The sequence below is a fragment of the Schistosoma mansoni genome, chromosome 3, assembly GCF_000237925.1.
Source record: "Schistosoma mansoni strain Puerto Rico chromosome 3, complete genome".
Classification (NCBI taxonomy): Eukaryota; Metazoa; Platyhelminthes; class Trematoda; order Strigeidida; family Schistosomatidae; genus Schistosoma; species Schistosoma mansoni.
This window is the reverse complement of record NC_031497.1, coordinates 2,821,071-2,835,915: the sequence shown is the minus strand read 5'-3', so window position 1 is coordinate 2,835,915 and position 14,845 is coordinate 2,821,071. Positions and strand designations below refer to the sequence as shown.

The 14,845-nt window shown below is 32.0% G+C and overlaps 1 protein-coding gene across 2 annotated transcripts; it reads right to left on the bottom strand.

Moving 5' to 3' along the window:
* Positions 1-251: 251 nt before the first annotated feature.
* Smp_074010.1 (putative 8-oxoguanine DNA glycosylase) lies at positions 252-13,454 on the bottom strand (the record flags this gene model as incomplete). Of its 2 annotated transcripts, none has more annotated exons than XM_018798893.1 (7): positions 252-552; positions 1,736-1,776; positions 4,309-4,500; positions 7,166-7,283; positions 9,761-10,267; positions 13,120-13,205; positions 13,452-13,454. In XM_018798893.1, the coding sequence occupies 7 exons, from the start codon at positions 13,452-13,454 to the stop codon at positions 510-512; spliced, it is 990 nt and encodes a 329-aa protein (XP_018650738.1). The 2 variants fall into 2 exon arrangements, with proteins under 2 accessions (XP_018650738.1, XP_018650737.1); XM_018798894.1 differs by having other exon boundaries at positions 510-552; positions 9,905-10,267.
* Positions 13,455-14,845: the final 1,391 nt, after the last annotated feature.

Genomic DNA, 14,845 nt, shown 5'->3' with positions numbered 1-14,845 from the left:
GAAAGGCCACGGGGTAACTATGTACATTTGCAGAAACTAATATTCTTCGAAAGTAAGACTGGAAAACCGGTAAGACAAGTAGAAATAACCAAGTAACGCAATTGAACAAATAGTTAACAGTACTATTATCTTCGCAATAAAGTTATACCAATCTCCAGAACTAACCTTATGAACCATGAATAAACCGCTCAAAATCTAGGTTAACTAGCCGAAATGACTTAAAATGTGAATGATAAATAAACAAGATAGAGGAAGATCATAAACATGATTAGTAAACTATTTGAAGTTTGCATGTTATGCAACCAATAATGAATTACAGAATTATGAATCACTTCCATGTATAATTGTTTTTGTTACAATCCAGTATTTATAATTGTAGTTTTCAAAACAAAGTATTTTAAAACAATATCCAAATTTGAATGTATTGCAGATAAAATGTTTAGTAGTAACTGAGGTGGTGAATGATAACTCAACATTCATTCGATTTCAAGTTCCTTGAGCTTGGTAAATTAACTGTTGACCCTGAAACGACTGATTTGTTCCTTAAGTTTTCTGAAATGGAACAACCAAATTGCATACATAAAAACCAGAGACAAAGTTATATAAGATTATTTGACAAAAGTGTCTAAACAATAAGTACATATTTAAACCTGTTACCACTCATGAAGGAGCATTCTCCATCCAACTCTGTCCTGGGCAATTCTTTCCAGTTGCTATTCATCCTTTTCTATGTTGAAGCACTGACTCAATCTATTATCATTTTTATCACCCCTAGTATACCTGTAATCTTATTATCAATTTTTAAATTTTACTCGTTATGTGTAGCTATACAATCTCTTTCAATGTGATCATTGACTGGTTCGATATTAGTTTAATATATGCATATAAATGTTATTAAACATTGAAGCCTGATGAAGCTTTAACTGAACATAGTACAATTCAGTTATATATGTTGTTCTAGATTACACTACGAAAGTTTTCAATACGTCAGAATCACATGCGGACCCAATCGCTAAGAACTTGCAAAACGATCTTTGTCATTCAATTCATATCACCCGATATTTTTCTAAGAGCCGACAATTGTCTGAATAATGAAAGAGCATTCACAAATATTTCATAATAAGCTAACCATTGAAATGTTTCTTTGAAAGTTTCCAAACTATTGAAAAATTATCTATGTCAATAGATCAAACAATAAATCATTTTTATTTAAGTGATAATTATCTCGGAACTTCTAACTTAGATTCCGTTATGACTTGTGGTCAACTTTTATGATTGCGTAACCAATTGTTATATCTGATCGTCGCGTATTGTTATGTCAGAATCGCTTATTACATATATTTGTAAAACGAGGAACCACCGCTATTCCCACGACAAGAAACTACGAACACAAAGACTGATGAAAGTGAAGATTTATTAACCTCAAAACACGAAGACGACGACCCTAAACTAAAATACACTCATTTATATATTGATTTATACACCCATTTTGATTATTAATTAAGATGAAATCTCATATATGAAAAATAATTCGAGTTATAACAAATCATATGCTGAATGTCATACTGAGCATAGTTCATTTTAATTTAATACAAGAATATCGTACCTTGAACAAACATATCACAATGAGTAAAACAATATTAATTTTGCTTTTTGATCCGAACATATCAGATCCTAACGACATTGTAGCATTATGAAAGTAAATAAATTAAGTCATGTTAAACAAACAGCTTACTTATTAGGTTTCGATTCCATTATACGAGTATAGAAAAGGATCTAAAATATTAAATTAGAGAAAATATAAGTATAACAAATGAATAATAACTAGTTAATTTATAATGTTTCAGTAGGTAATATTGATGGCAAAACAAATAAAAGGAACTTTTAACAATGATTTTATTGAATGACTATTTGACTGGTTGTACTGTCAGGAGTAGATGAGCAATACATGAAATCATATTTCATACAATTAGTCTCCTTGATAAACTTTAATAAAGTGACAACAACAAAGAATATGGGATGAAATGAAATCACTTCATCCAACAATATTCGTTCTAATTTTTACAGAAATTATAGTTTAATTGATTAGGTAAATTGATTTAAGTAAAGATGGATAGAGACTACCAGTGAAATAAACACTGGAATGTAGTTAAATATAATTCACAAGTCCCAACCAGAAAGAGACGCGTGCCCAGGGTCTCATTGTAAATCATTATCCATCATTACTTAAATAATTGTGAGTTAACAACGATACCGAGACAATCGGCTCGGGATTTATGTATGTCAAACGTGACTGATTAAAATACAAACCTTAACAACAAAAATGTATATTAAAAACCAAAACAGAAACAGTTTTTAGTGATGCGGTAGACAAAAAACAACAAAACAAATGAGCATTTTACTGGAAAAACGTTCAGTAAGTATAATGAGAAATCTGATAAAGACGAATCACAAATTTCAGTAAATAGTTTACCTAAACCTGAAGCTAAATTATTTCGTATGATTAAATACATAATCAATAAACATTAAGTACAAATGTTATACATAAATCTGATGTCTTAAAAATTCATACAGTTCCAAAACTATCTAGTTCCAAAAACAATGAACATAGTCTAAAACAGGAATAAAAGTCTAGATTATTATCAGCATAGGGTTGTGAAGATTGTTCAGTTCTAATTGAGATCATAAATCGATCAATGTTAGACAGCTACTGAAAACCTGAAAGCACTGGACGGCCGTTTCGTCCTAGTATGGGACGCTACATCGTGGACTGGTTCAAGTTAGGGATACCAGCTCAGTGGTCTAGAGGTTAAGAGTTCGCGAAAGAGAGACCAAATGTACTGGATTTGAATCCCGCGTGTGGTTATATGGATGCGCACTGCTGAGGGGTTCCGTGCTAGGTCACAACAGCCGTCTAGTGATTCCAGGTTTTCAATAGTGGTCTAGCAGTGATCGGTTCATGATCTTAATCAAAACTCTAGAGTATTACGTTATAACGTTACTGTATCAACTAAGTTTAAACAGAAAATCCCCGTCTTAGTAGACCATAAATGTGAAAATCAGTAAATGGCAAAAGGGAAACAATTAAAACGTATTTATACAAGTGAATATTGTTAGCAGTTTGAAACGGATAGTCAAAACTAGAAAATATTAAATTCTTGGAAAATGAATGAATCTTATCATGTAACCAAGCAGAGTTTACGTCGACTTTACGTCACACTTTCAATGTGAGAACTATAATGATACTAATCAGCATTGCAAGTAGAAATTATTGAAACGAACATTAACACTATGATGATACTTTTTACATACACAACAATTAATTATAAAATGCAACTGAGTTACGAATACATATATATTCTGTCGATAAAATTTCTTAGAATCCTTCATCCAGTCAGTTTAGTATAGGAGTTTAGGTTAACACACACATTATATCAATTATTCAAGGACCTTGGTTTATATTTAAAATAAAAAGTGTTAACATGGCTACTAATGTCCCAAATAGTATAATTAAATGATCACAGTATTGAATTCAAGATTATGACATAGCATGATCAGTCAGATTTTACTTTGAAACACTTAATATTCGCATTACATCTGTATCTTCCATATAATAAATCACTGAAACATTTTCTCAGTAATAATCTTGATAGTGATCACTCCATTTGTTGGATAATTTAATGTACTGTAGAATCACTGTCTGTTAATAGTGTTTAATCAACTTCCTTGAGTTTTAACAACTTAGTGAGACCAGCAATGGTCAAAGAGACATTTAGTGAAATTATTTTTTCAACATCTCAAGATGATTAACTTATCAGCATCGTTATACATGATTTGATTTTGTCCTAATCTCTTAAGAAATATACAATCAGACTGTCTAATGACATGTAAAGAGTGAAATTTATGTGAAGCCTTGTCTCTATCATATCAACCAAGGAGCACACTTCTATAAATTAATGAACTTAAACAAGACAATCTTAAAATGATGCATATGATAGATAATTATCCATCGAATTATCAAAAGAAATCAAAAATGAAGTGCTCTTTTGTTTAATAGCTTTATCTTCGTCAAAACTGAGTACACCTCATGAATTTAGATAAACTAATTCCAGTAAAATGTGGTTCTTTTATGAGTAGTATAGTCCTCGTTCAATAGATCAGACTTGATAACTTGATTATAATCTTATAAAATGTAGCCTTTACTTGGTGATTAAGTTTCTTCAGCCGATATCAATTTGCTAAGTGGCTTATTTTGAAACATACATGAATAGATGTATATAATATTGTGTGAAATTGACCGAAATTTACCGTTTGTGCCCATCCAGAATAATTTCCCCAAAAATCACTAAGTGACTTTGAAATAATATCATATGATTTTGTAGTCATAGTTTTACAGGATGCCTCGGGAATTCCTTTCTCACGTGCAACACGAAGCATATGGACATCGATAGGGACAACATCTAGTTTATCTAACGACATAAGACATATACAATCTGCAACCTGTGGAAACACAACAATAACAGAAAGAGAGAATAAAGTTTACTTTGAGAAAAATTGATGAATAAATAACAGTAAAAAGTAAAACAAGCAACAAAAGTGTTTTAATGTTGTGCTTCAATATCTCCTTTACGATATACACTTGACAAATTTAACGACTGTGTGGTCTTCTAACTCAGGTTAACGAAATATTGGTACTATCAATCAGGATAACTTTCGAAAGTAATACAACAAACACAAGGCAAAATTATTACATAGAAAAGAGACTGTTTAAAAACAACATATATCAAAATTGTGGTAAAGGCAAGAAAATATGGAAGCAGTTTTCAATTGGACATGCTCTATCAGATAGAACTAACGGAGAAAACACCGATTATCAGAAATAGATTAAATTCGTTTAAGAAAAAAGAAAGTTTTAAGATTTTACTTCTAATTGTACGAAAGTTAGGCAACCATGGGAATTAAGCTAAAATACTATTGAAAACTCTTTTCACACAACTTAAGCTTATTTAGCAACAAAACTACAATTAAATTTACAATTTACTAGGAAAAAGCACAAAGTATATCACATATTTCTTCGAGAATTGATTTATGAACTCTAAACATTCCACATAGGTATGGATAACTGATTTTTAGAAACATCAGTTTATTAACTAGGTAGATACAAATTAAGATAGTCTCTCATCACAAGTTGACATAACCTATTGTTTATCACTAAAAATCAAAGAGCACTAAATAGTTCTTTTTTCTGTGTAATGAAAATTGACTTCAAGTTGGATAAAAATCTAAATTCTAATATTGAAAGGATTCAAGACGAATTCCCGAAGGTCTAATGAAAGTCGGTGATATGTAATGTTCACTCATGTAGAAAGTAAGACTGACATTAGCATCGATAACAATACATGATGATTTCACCTGTATACTAAATTGATTGGAGTTGGCTAATCTAAATATTTTAATACAAACATCATGAATATGAAAAAACTCAGTTTTACCGATGAAACACTTATTTTCAATGAATTCTATATCTTGACTTAATATTAATATACAGGTAGAAAAATGAATACCAAATACATTGTAATGAATCAATTAACCATATATATTTCAGTAATCACTCATTAACTCAATGGTGTAAACTCAAGACAAAATTACACGACTGTTGCTGTGACCTTGACGTGGTGGTCATGCTTGCCTATCGTGATGAACCAATCAAGCTATACTGACTGGAAAAACCGTTCCTCAAGGTCCTACCATGCCAGACAGGTCGGTTGAAGAGCGGTAAGACTAAAAGCAGCAAACCCAAGGTCCAAAGTCGTACCGTCGACTGTACAGAGGTGTGACGGCAGTAAGGTGTTTCCTTCAGACAACCAGCATAACAGCGATGCTGCCTTCCCACAAGGAGGGGTGGGGTTAGAAAAGGTCGACTCTAAAAATGCACACATCGTCCTATCCCACTCATATCCGTCTCCGGCATTAAGATCTTAACAAGTACGGAGCTAACAAAAAAACTACCCACAAAAAGGTCGTGTGTGACCGACCTCAAGCAGTTGTCCCTTGGGCACTGCGGTCACGCTCTCAGGTCAATAAGACCACTTCTAATCCAATTTCCTTTTCATGTACCCCTAGAAAAACCCTTCCACGGTGTGGGCAACCGGGAAGTGATAACTGCCGGCATACCTCTGACAGCATTTAAGACCACTAATTGACACTAGTTGAAAATTGTAACCAAATATGCTAGGATTAAAATAGGAATCAAGGAATGTAAGAGTAAGTTGAAAATTACTCATTTCAATGTATACGTTTAGTATTATTGGTAAAAATATTAATAAGTAACTATTGGGAAGGATGAAGAGAAATTAAAAGAACCAGATTACCAAAGGAAATAATATTAGAATAAAGTTAACAAATAAGATTGAGCAAAATTAAGAACAGCAAGCAACATCTTGTAATTAATTAGAAGAGTCTGGAAAAACTTTTTCTGCTCACGAGGAGTAGATTTATCCATGTGCAAACCCATGGCTTCCACTTTACACGAAAACGAGATCTGGAAGTGCAGTGTACGCTTGATAGAATTCTACACATAACTTAGAAAGCTAACTTTGTATCGATTGGGTGACCTGTATCGACTAACTGTGTCAAAACATAGCTTCTTAAGAAATATCACGAAGTATTTAACTGATTGTACGTTCAATATAATATATATTGAATATATGTACCATTGAATTATAACTCAATAATCGAAAGATATCCATCTTGCTGTGAGATCTGAAGGTTAAGTTTAACCCCGGATCACTAGTTTGTACTGCTAAATAATTTTAAACTACAATGACAAAGCCATCTATTACTCGCGTACTTTAAATGGTTCCTCCAGTAATATGCTAGTTCGCAATAAACGATAAATTGAAATCTATGGACAATGATTAGTATAGGAAGAGATGAAAATAAAATGTCCATAGAATTCAGTATTTGAAGTGGTTTAAAATAACTGCTCTTGAATGCTGACGAGAGGATAGTGTGGTAAATCAGTATTTGAAACATTTGATTGCCAACCATGAGTCAGAAAATTTGCACTTCATCGTGTACAATTTGATCAGGAAAACAAAGCAGTGTTAACCATAGCATTGAAAGTATTTGAAATATAAGGAAGAACAAAATAAAATTTAGTGACCTTCTTTCCGATCCCAGGTATTTGAAGCAGAAATGCCTGAGCTTCAACATGGGACACGGAACGAAGTTCAAGTAGACGAGATCGACCTCCATTTTTCAAAAGCCAGTTGGCAGCAAGTCTGAAATAATTCAAAAATGAGAATATTCAGAAAAAGGCTCGTAATTTATGTACAAATAGATTTCAGGTATTTAAGGAACAATTCTTCAATTCATTTCAGATAGATACGGTAAAGAAGAAACTATTTTTCCTCATGAGTATAAATTAGACATTTACGAAAAGTATATCAGCTGTTACGATCATTAGTAAGGGGATCCAACGAAACATTACAAGATGAGAAGATTAATAAACCTCTCATGAGGCTTTATAAGGGCACGACAGAAGCTAAAATCCATGTCACTTCGTTTACAAAAGTCTATGTTTTAACGATGATAATATTAGGAATTGGAATGATCGCCCTTTATCAGCATATGCGCATCCTAAACCGACTGTCTCGACAGTACTTTAGTAACAAGTTACAACAAAGTCAGATTGTGGCTAGAAGTGAAATACACGAAGTGCATTTTGTATCATAACTAATGCTGACGTTCAAAATGGGACTCAGACTTAGTACATTACGCCTTAAACTCCAATCCATTATCCACCAAGCTAATAAGCCCAGATAGTCGCTAACATGTGGGAAAATCAAATAACTGCCTATAAATTCAAACTCGTTGAACATACCATGGGATACATAAACACAGTAGTTCAGTGAGTAACGTGCTAGTGTTTGAAAAAAAACATTTCGTCTCACTGTGAACATCAATATTCGGATGCAGGTACATTCAACTCACGAATCCCAAATACGACAAAACATCCATCATGGGCATCGCTGCTAGCTACAATCCAAATTTACTGAGTGGTCATTTTTGCTATCACTCAGATACCAGGTGAAACACAAATTATGTGCATATACGCACTCATGAAAACAACGCACAGTAAATTACAAATACTACTTATGTTAAGAAATTGACTAAATGTGTTGTAATCGAAATAATTACTTAATCTTTGAAAGATCAATGATGAAATATTAATGACTATGTTCAAAGTGAATGCTTAAAACTGAAGTCACACCCTACGAATGGCAACTATAAACTATATCAATAAACATGAACAAATCATTCCAAATATACATATCTTTTCTGATCGAGACCAATAGGTCCTGGATCCGAATCTCGCGAGGTGGGATCGTGGATGCACACTGCTGAGGAGTCCCACAATTGGACGAAACGGCTGTCCAGTGCTTCCAGGTTTTCAATAGTAGTCTAGCTTCAATTGATTCATGATTTCAACTATATAATATTTTTAAATTAATTAACATTATTTATGGATTTTACATGATTCGAGCAAGTGTTAATATGGAATTAATTGAAAAATTAGGAAAATTAAAGTTGTTACTAATAAAATATTCAATAGTCATTCAAACTTCATGATAAATTAAAGTTGATTTGTGAAATTTGAAGAATGAGAGAGAGAAGCACTAGACACTTGGTTTACTACGATATAAAATCTTTACAGTACTGGTCACAAATGACCCGATAGAAGATAGAAATTCAGGACCGTCCAAAATATACTGGCTTACATTTTTAAAACTCAAATAATTAATGATCTAATGAATTGATGGGGAACCAACTCATTTCATGAACTTCACAAAACTTCCTATTAAAATTTCTAGAAAATTATTTTAAAGAAAGTTATTAGCAAATACAAAACCAGTAAGATAGGTGCTTTATGAAAAAGAAATGGTAGTGGAGACTTGAAGCTCAGGATGATGGTTTTAGATGGAGTCTGTAACTTGTGATTCGAAGTGTTGCATAGTTTGGGATAACTTTTTCCTATATCATTGTCGTGATGTTGATGGTTATAAAGTCGATGAGTGCTAAAGATAAACGGTCATATGTGCATAGATGTTAAAAATAACTATCGTTATATGTTCACAAGGGTGGACCCAAAAAGACCTGTCTAAATATATTTACGTTTCTATTATACCAACTGGTTACGTATTAAAGTCACCAGAAGCGATCACTACACCTGAGGGTCTTACTTCTGATATAAGGGTAGAAAGTTTCGATAGAATGTACCATTTACTTCCTCCATGCTACAATTAGAAAGCTCTTAGGCAGAAAAGTTAGTGGTGTTTAACCCTACCTTTCTGAGTGCTACTTATATCACAGTCTGAGAGCTGGCAAGACCTATCAACAAAAATTCATTTAGGACGCGTCTATTCTATTCTCAAACTTAGTGGCATACCTATCCCCATCAGGAATACAGGAAGTTACTGACGGATATCCAGATACAAGAAAAATTAATCAAGCGAGTGGAAAATATTAATTGGATGAAGTTAAGCGGGCTGGGATCTCGGTTGCATTTTTCCGAGATGCATCTCACATAGATGACACGAGATTTTAAAGGCTTACTAAGTGAATATACCTGATACAAAATTCAGCCATTTAAGAGTCATTTTATGAAAAAGCAATCGGAAAGTTTATCGATATACTTATAAAACAATATATTGGATTCCAGTGAGCACAAAAATAATTGTGAATGGTGAACACGTACGTAATAAACTTGGAACGATAACCAAAACCAATTTTTTTCAAATTATCCTGCATACCAGGTTGTGCAAGTATCTCAAGTGATGGGAATGTCCAGTGCCCTAGATCACCATTTTCCAAGTACAATGGATTACCATATTCACTACACAATTTACAAAGTAATTTGGTAATTCTTGTTAGATTATTATTAGCTGATGTAATGAAAGAGAATAATGTTTCTTCTGGATCTTGCCTTAATAAGCGTAAACCACGTGCTGTATCCATTTGACAATTTTTAGAGAAACGATTCTCAAACCATTTGTCCTTTATAGACCATTCCTTTACTAGATCAGACAAATTCATATCCAATCTAAAGTAATCACGTAAATCAAAAGGAACATCGTTTAATTTTATTTTCGAATTTTTCTCAAGATAATATTCAACTGGGTTAGAATCCTCCATTTGACGTAATCGCCATAAGTGACCATTTATTACTCCATGCCATTCATTCAGAGTTGAATTAAAAACCCAGCTATAATATGGAGAAACAAATGTATAAGTTTTAACAGTAAATCTACTTCATGAGAAACAAATATACTTCAGTTTGTTTAACGATTTGCAGAGCTAAAAGTATTGAATGTAGGAAATAAAGCTATACTTAGAAGCTATATTTAGATGTTTCAACTTTCAAATGTGATTGAAATATACTTATAAAAATATTCAGTGGTTGAAAGGCTGAGACAAAACCCTTTGATTAGTCCTTAACATTACTTATTTAAACTTGGAAAGTGTCATCTTTCATTTCAACACAGAACAACAAGGTTGAACTCTTGATAAAAGATGGATTGCTTATGATTACTGGTAAGGTTGAAAATCAGGCATAAGATTACTTATAATTGCATGACAAAGTGATATTAACAAAGCCGAGTGAAGTATTCTCTATACGAACCGCCTTGATAATGTTAATAAAATAGTAGATTGGTTGGTGATTTACGCAAAAGACGCAACAGTTCTTATTTCCATTATTAACATTTAAGATAAAAATAGTACCATGATAAGGACACTAATATTAAGATATATTTTTCAAAATAATACACCATTCAAAATGTGACTGAAATCTTTGTGGATATATGATTATTATTATTTAGCTCAGTTACCGTTCACTATCTAATTAGACATGATCATCAGAAAGTTAACCAACAAATAATCAGTAGTATACAATAATAAACCCAAGTCACAATTGTCTAGATAAATCGGTTTAATGCCATCTAAGCTATAGTAATAATTTATACTGTAATATACAACCAAACAATCTGAACTAAATAATACACATGGTTTAATAGTTAAAACATTGGAATTATAGCGTTAGCTCTACTATTACTCTATACATACTGTCAAGGTTTTATATTATTTATTTCTATCTAATAAATCATAGTTGAAATAATCGTTTCATTACTTTTTTTGTTAAAATAACTAGGCCTTCTTCAATTGTATGAGATTTATGTTTTGGAAAGAAATAGTTCACATCATTAGTCAATAATATTGATAATGAGACTATGATTAATGGACGACTTTTAGGTGACGCTAAAGTGACTTTAAGAATGTTCACCTACTAACTAGTACTAAATGATGGTTAAAAAACGGTGTGATTTACAGTTGATGGTCAGGGTTAAGAACTAGATTTAGGGTTTTCATCACGAACTGACATTAGCTAAAATACTTAAACGCTATTTAGCCAAATTGATGAATGAATTTCGCGTTAAAATCCAAAACCTGTTATCTTATGTCTGATTGATTCGTTCATAAATTTTAGTTTCACTAAACTTATTTCTTAAGATAAACAAGAAAAGAAAAACGATTTCCTCATGACAATTCCGGAATATATATCGTACTCCACAACCTATGTATAACAGTGTATCAGTTGATATTCTTATTTGCTTAACGACTTAATCAACAGAGATTGGGAAATTCAGTTAGGTATGCTAATATACCAATCTATTCAGTTACTGGTCTTTTAAAACTATAAAGTTTTGTAGACTTAATTGAAACTCAGAATATAAACTCCACACACTAAAACAATCATTTGTAAGTAAAACTGTATATACATCAAGAGGATTTTCTTCCCAAACTAGAAGAGATAGGTCACGTTTAGACGTGAAGAATGACTAAAAAAACAGTCAGTTATTATAGAGATTGTAAAGAAAACAAAACCGGAATAAAGTGCAAACATAACTCACACGAAAAGACCATCATCATTCACACATAGAGGAATAATATCAAGCATTATTTTGAGAAATAATCTACTAAAAATATTCCTCCTCTATTTTTCTCACGAATAGCTACAAAACCATTTAGTACAAAAAATTAGTAGTAGCGAATTACAGAAAAGCATGATGATAAATACTAGGCTTTCACTTGTTAGTTTTAACACAAATGTCTTTTTTGCTTTTAGAAATAAACCTAACAACCATCGATTTACGGGGCATTCGCAACGTGTTTAGTACAGCAACAGCCGTATTTCTTGAGTTATTGATAAAATGGGTGGTGATTAATATCCATTACATACAATGTTTAACGGAATAAAAATTATTTTAAGAAACAGCTTTTTATGGAGTAAAACGTTTAATAATAAGTTGGTAGAACGAGTTTTATTATACGATCACTTATATACTGCTTTTCGAAACTCTACAATTAATTTGTAAATCTAACGAAGATATGAACTAGTAACCTCTACCTAAAAAAATTTGATCGTGTCACACCGAAATCGTACTAGAGGGAACAAATTGTACCCTTTATTAACCAGTAATTTCCAAACAAATCATTATTTCTTACGTGAATACAGTGAAAATTTCAATCTCTACCAAAGATTTGTATCCTTCAGTGGAAACGTTGATAAACAAAGGGATAACAACAAACTGTCACTATATAATTAGTGAGAACATGTTAAACTACTTCAGGGAATTTCTTTCAATACTGAACACTAAAAGATTATGAGAAAGTTATTTCTCTAAGTTGTTTGTAACAAGGTAGCTCAGAACTAAACTACATAGACATGGATAAATAAAATGTATTCCGAAGATTAAGTGAAATATCTTAATATAATACGAAAGGTATTTTTGAAAGTATAACATCAGTAAATTATAAGTTAGGTAATTGGATACTGTTCTGAATATCAGCTAATTTATCTGGGCAATTTTCTTGACACTAACAATATCAATAGCAGACAAGTACATAACAAAACTTTATTTGTTAAACACTTTAAAATGAGATCCCATTGAACAAAACTTTCCACTTCCCTACTTTGATGTAATACAAATAAAATCAATATCATTAGTTCCCTCAAAAAATATAATTCACTTAAGTTCCTAAAAAAGTGATACCCACCGGAAAGCTTGACCACTATTTAAAGTCGAAAACAAATTGAAATCCTGTGGATCTACAGGAATTGAATGCCAATTATTAATTTGTTTCTAAAACAAAAGTATAGGTCAATGGAAGACAATTTTCAATCTCAATATTGGCTTGTCTTGTTTTAAAAAAGTTAAAATATAAATTCCGAATTAAGCATTAAGTATTTGATTTGCGAATAATTCAGTAAGTTTGAATTTGAGAAGCAATATAGAGAGTTAACGTGAACTTATGTCACAAACTTTCTGACACTTAAATAAACTGAAGTCGAATTCTTTAAAAAAGCACAACTACCATCAGTGACTTACCATGATGCTTCGAAAACTGTAATACCTTTTTAAACACATTAACTGAGAGTAGTTATGCAAATAATTGAAGACAGAAATTCAGCCTACGAGGATGTAAATATCTATATAACTGAAATGGTATGAACATTTCCTCATCAACAATGTAGAAGTGTGGTCAGACGAAAACGTGGCATCAGTTCATGAAATCACAGACTGTTGTACGGGCCTATGTTGTTTAATCGTTAAAGAATGTTTAGTTGGGGTTACCGCGATAAGTGACTGAAAACGTCTGGTGGCATGATTCAGAATCGGTTAAAACAGGACAAGCGCATCTATTCTTTAAATTCACACCATTACCTTACAAATTAAGCTCTATCCTTTGTCATTATAAAGATCATACATTTTTCATCATCAACAGTGCACATACACACACACAAATTTACATGCATGACGCTTATGAATCACCTTGACCGAAATGACATGACATTGATTTTTCGATTGATCGCAGATAATATTCGTGTTGTTCCGTTGTACTATTTAAACTTGGATTAATTTTAATTTGGTTATTTAATCCCTGAAGAAGTGGCTTACGCTGAGTCACGAAACGTCAGAAAATCTGATTTTTCTACTCATTGGGATATTACAAATATATACTATTTATTCTTCATCTTATTCTGGACTTTAACTTTCAGTATTCCTCCGATCCTTAAGAACCTTATTTTCAATTATTAGTTTTTACTATCACCATCATTACCACTATTCTTTACTCTCCATCGATATTCATCTCGTCGTGATTTTTGTATGAAAACTTGAACTAACGCATGTACTGAAACAAATTTGGAATGAAGTGAGCATAAAGTAATTCATCAGGTTACGAATCATGAAAAAATATAGACATATGTACTTCTTATCTTCTGAACACATTAAAACCAAAACTTGTTTTATAATGCTAATTTCTAGTAGTTTCGACAATATCATCTACACGATTATGTAAGTAACTGAAACAAACAACACACTAATAATATGCATTATAATCAGAAGGGGTTTTGTGGAGATTTCAGAATTTTCATGGTTGAAATCTTGACAAAACCCGCTTCTGATTATAATGCATATTATTAGTGTGTTGTTTGTTTCAGTTACTTACATGATCGTGTAGATGATATTGTCGAAACTACTAGAAATTAGCATTATAAAACAAGTTTTGGTTTTAATGTGTTCAGAAGATAAGAAGTACATATGTCTATATTTTTTCATGATTCGTAACCTGATGAATTACTTTATGCTCACTTCATTCCAAATTTGTTTCAGTACATGCGTTAGTTCAAGTTTTCATACAAAAATCGCGACGAGTGAAAATATCGATGGAGAGTAAAGAATGGTGGTAATGATGGTGATAGTAAAAACTAATAATTGAA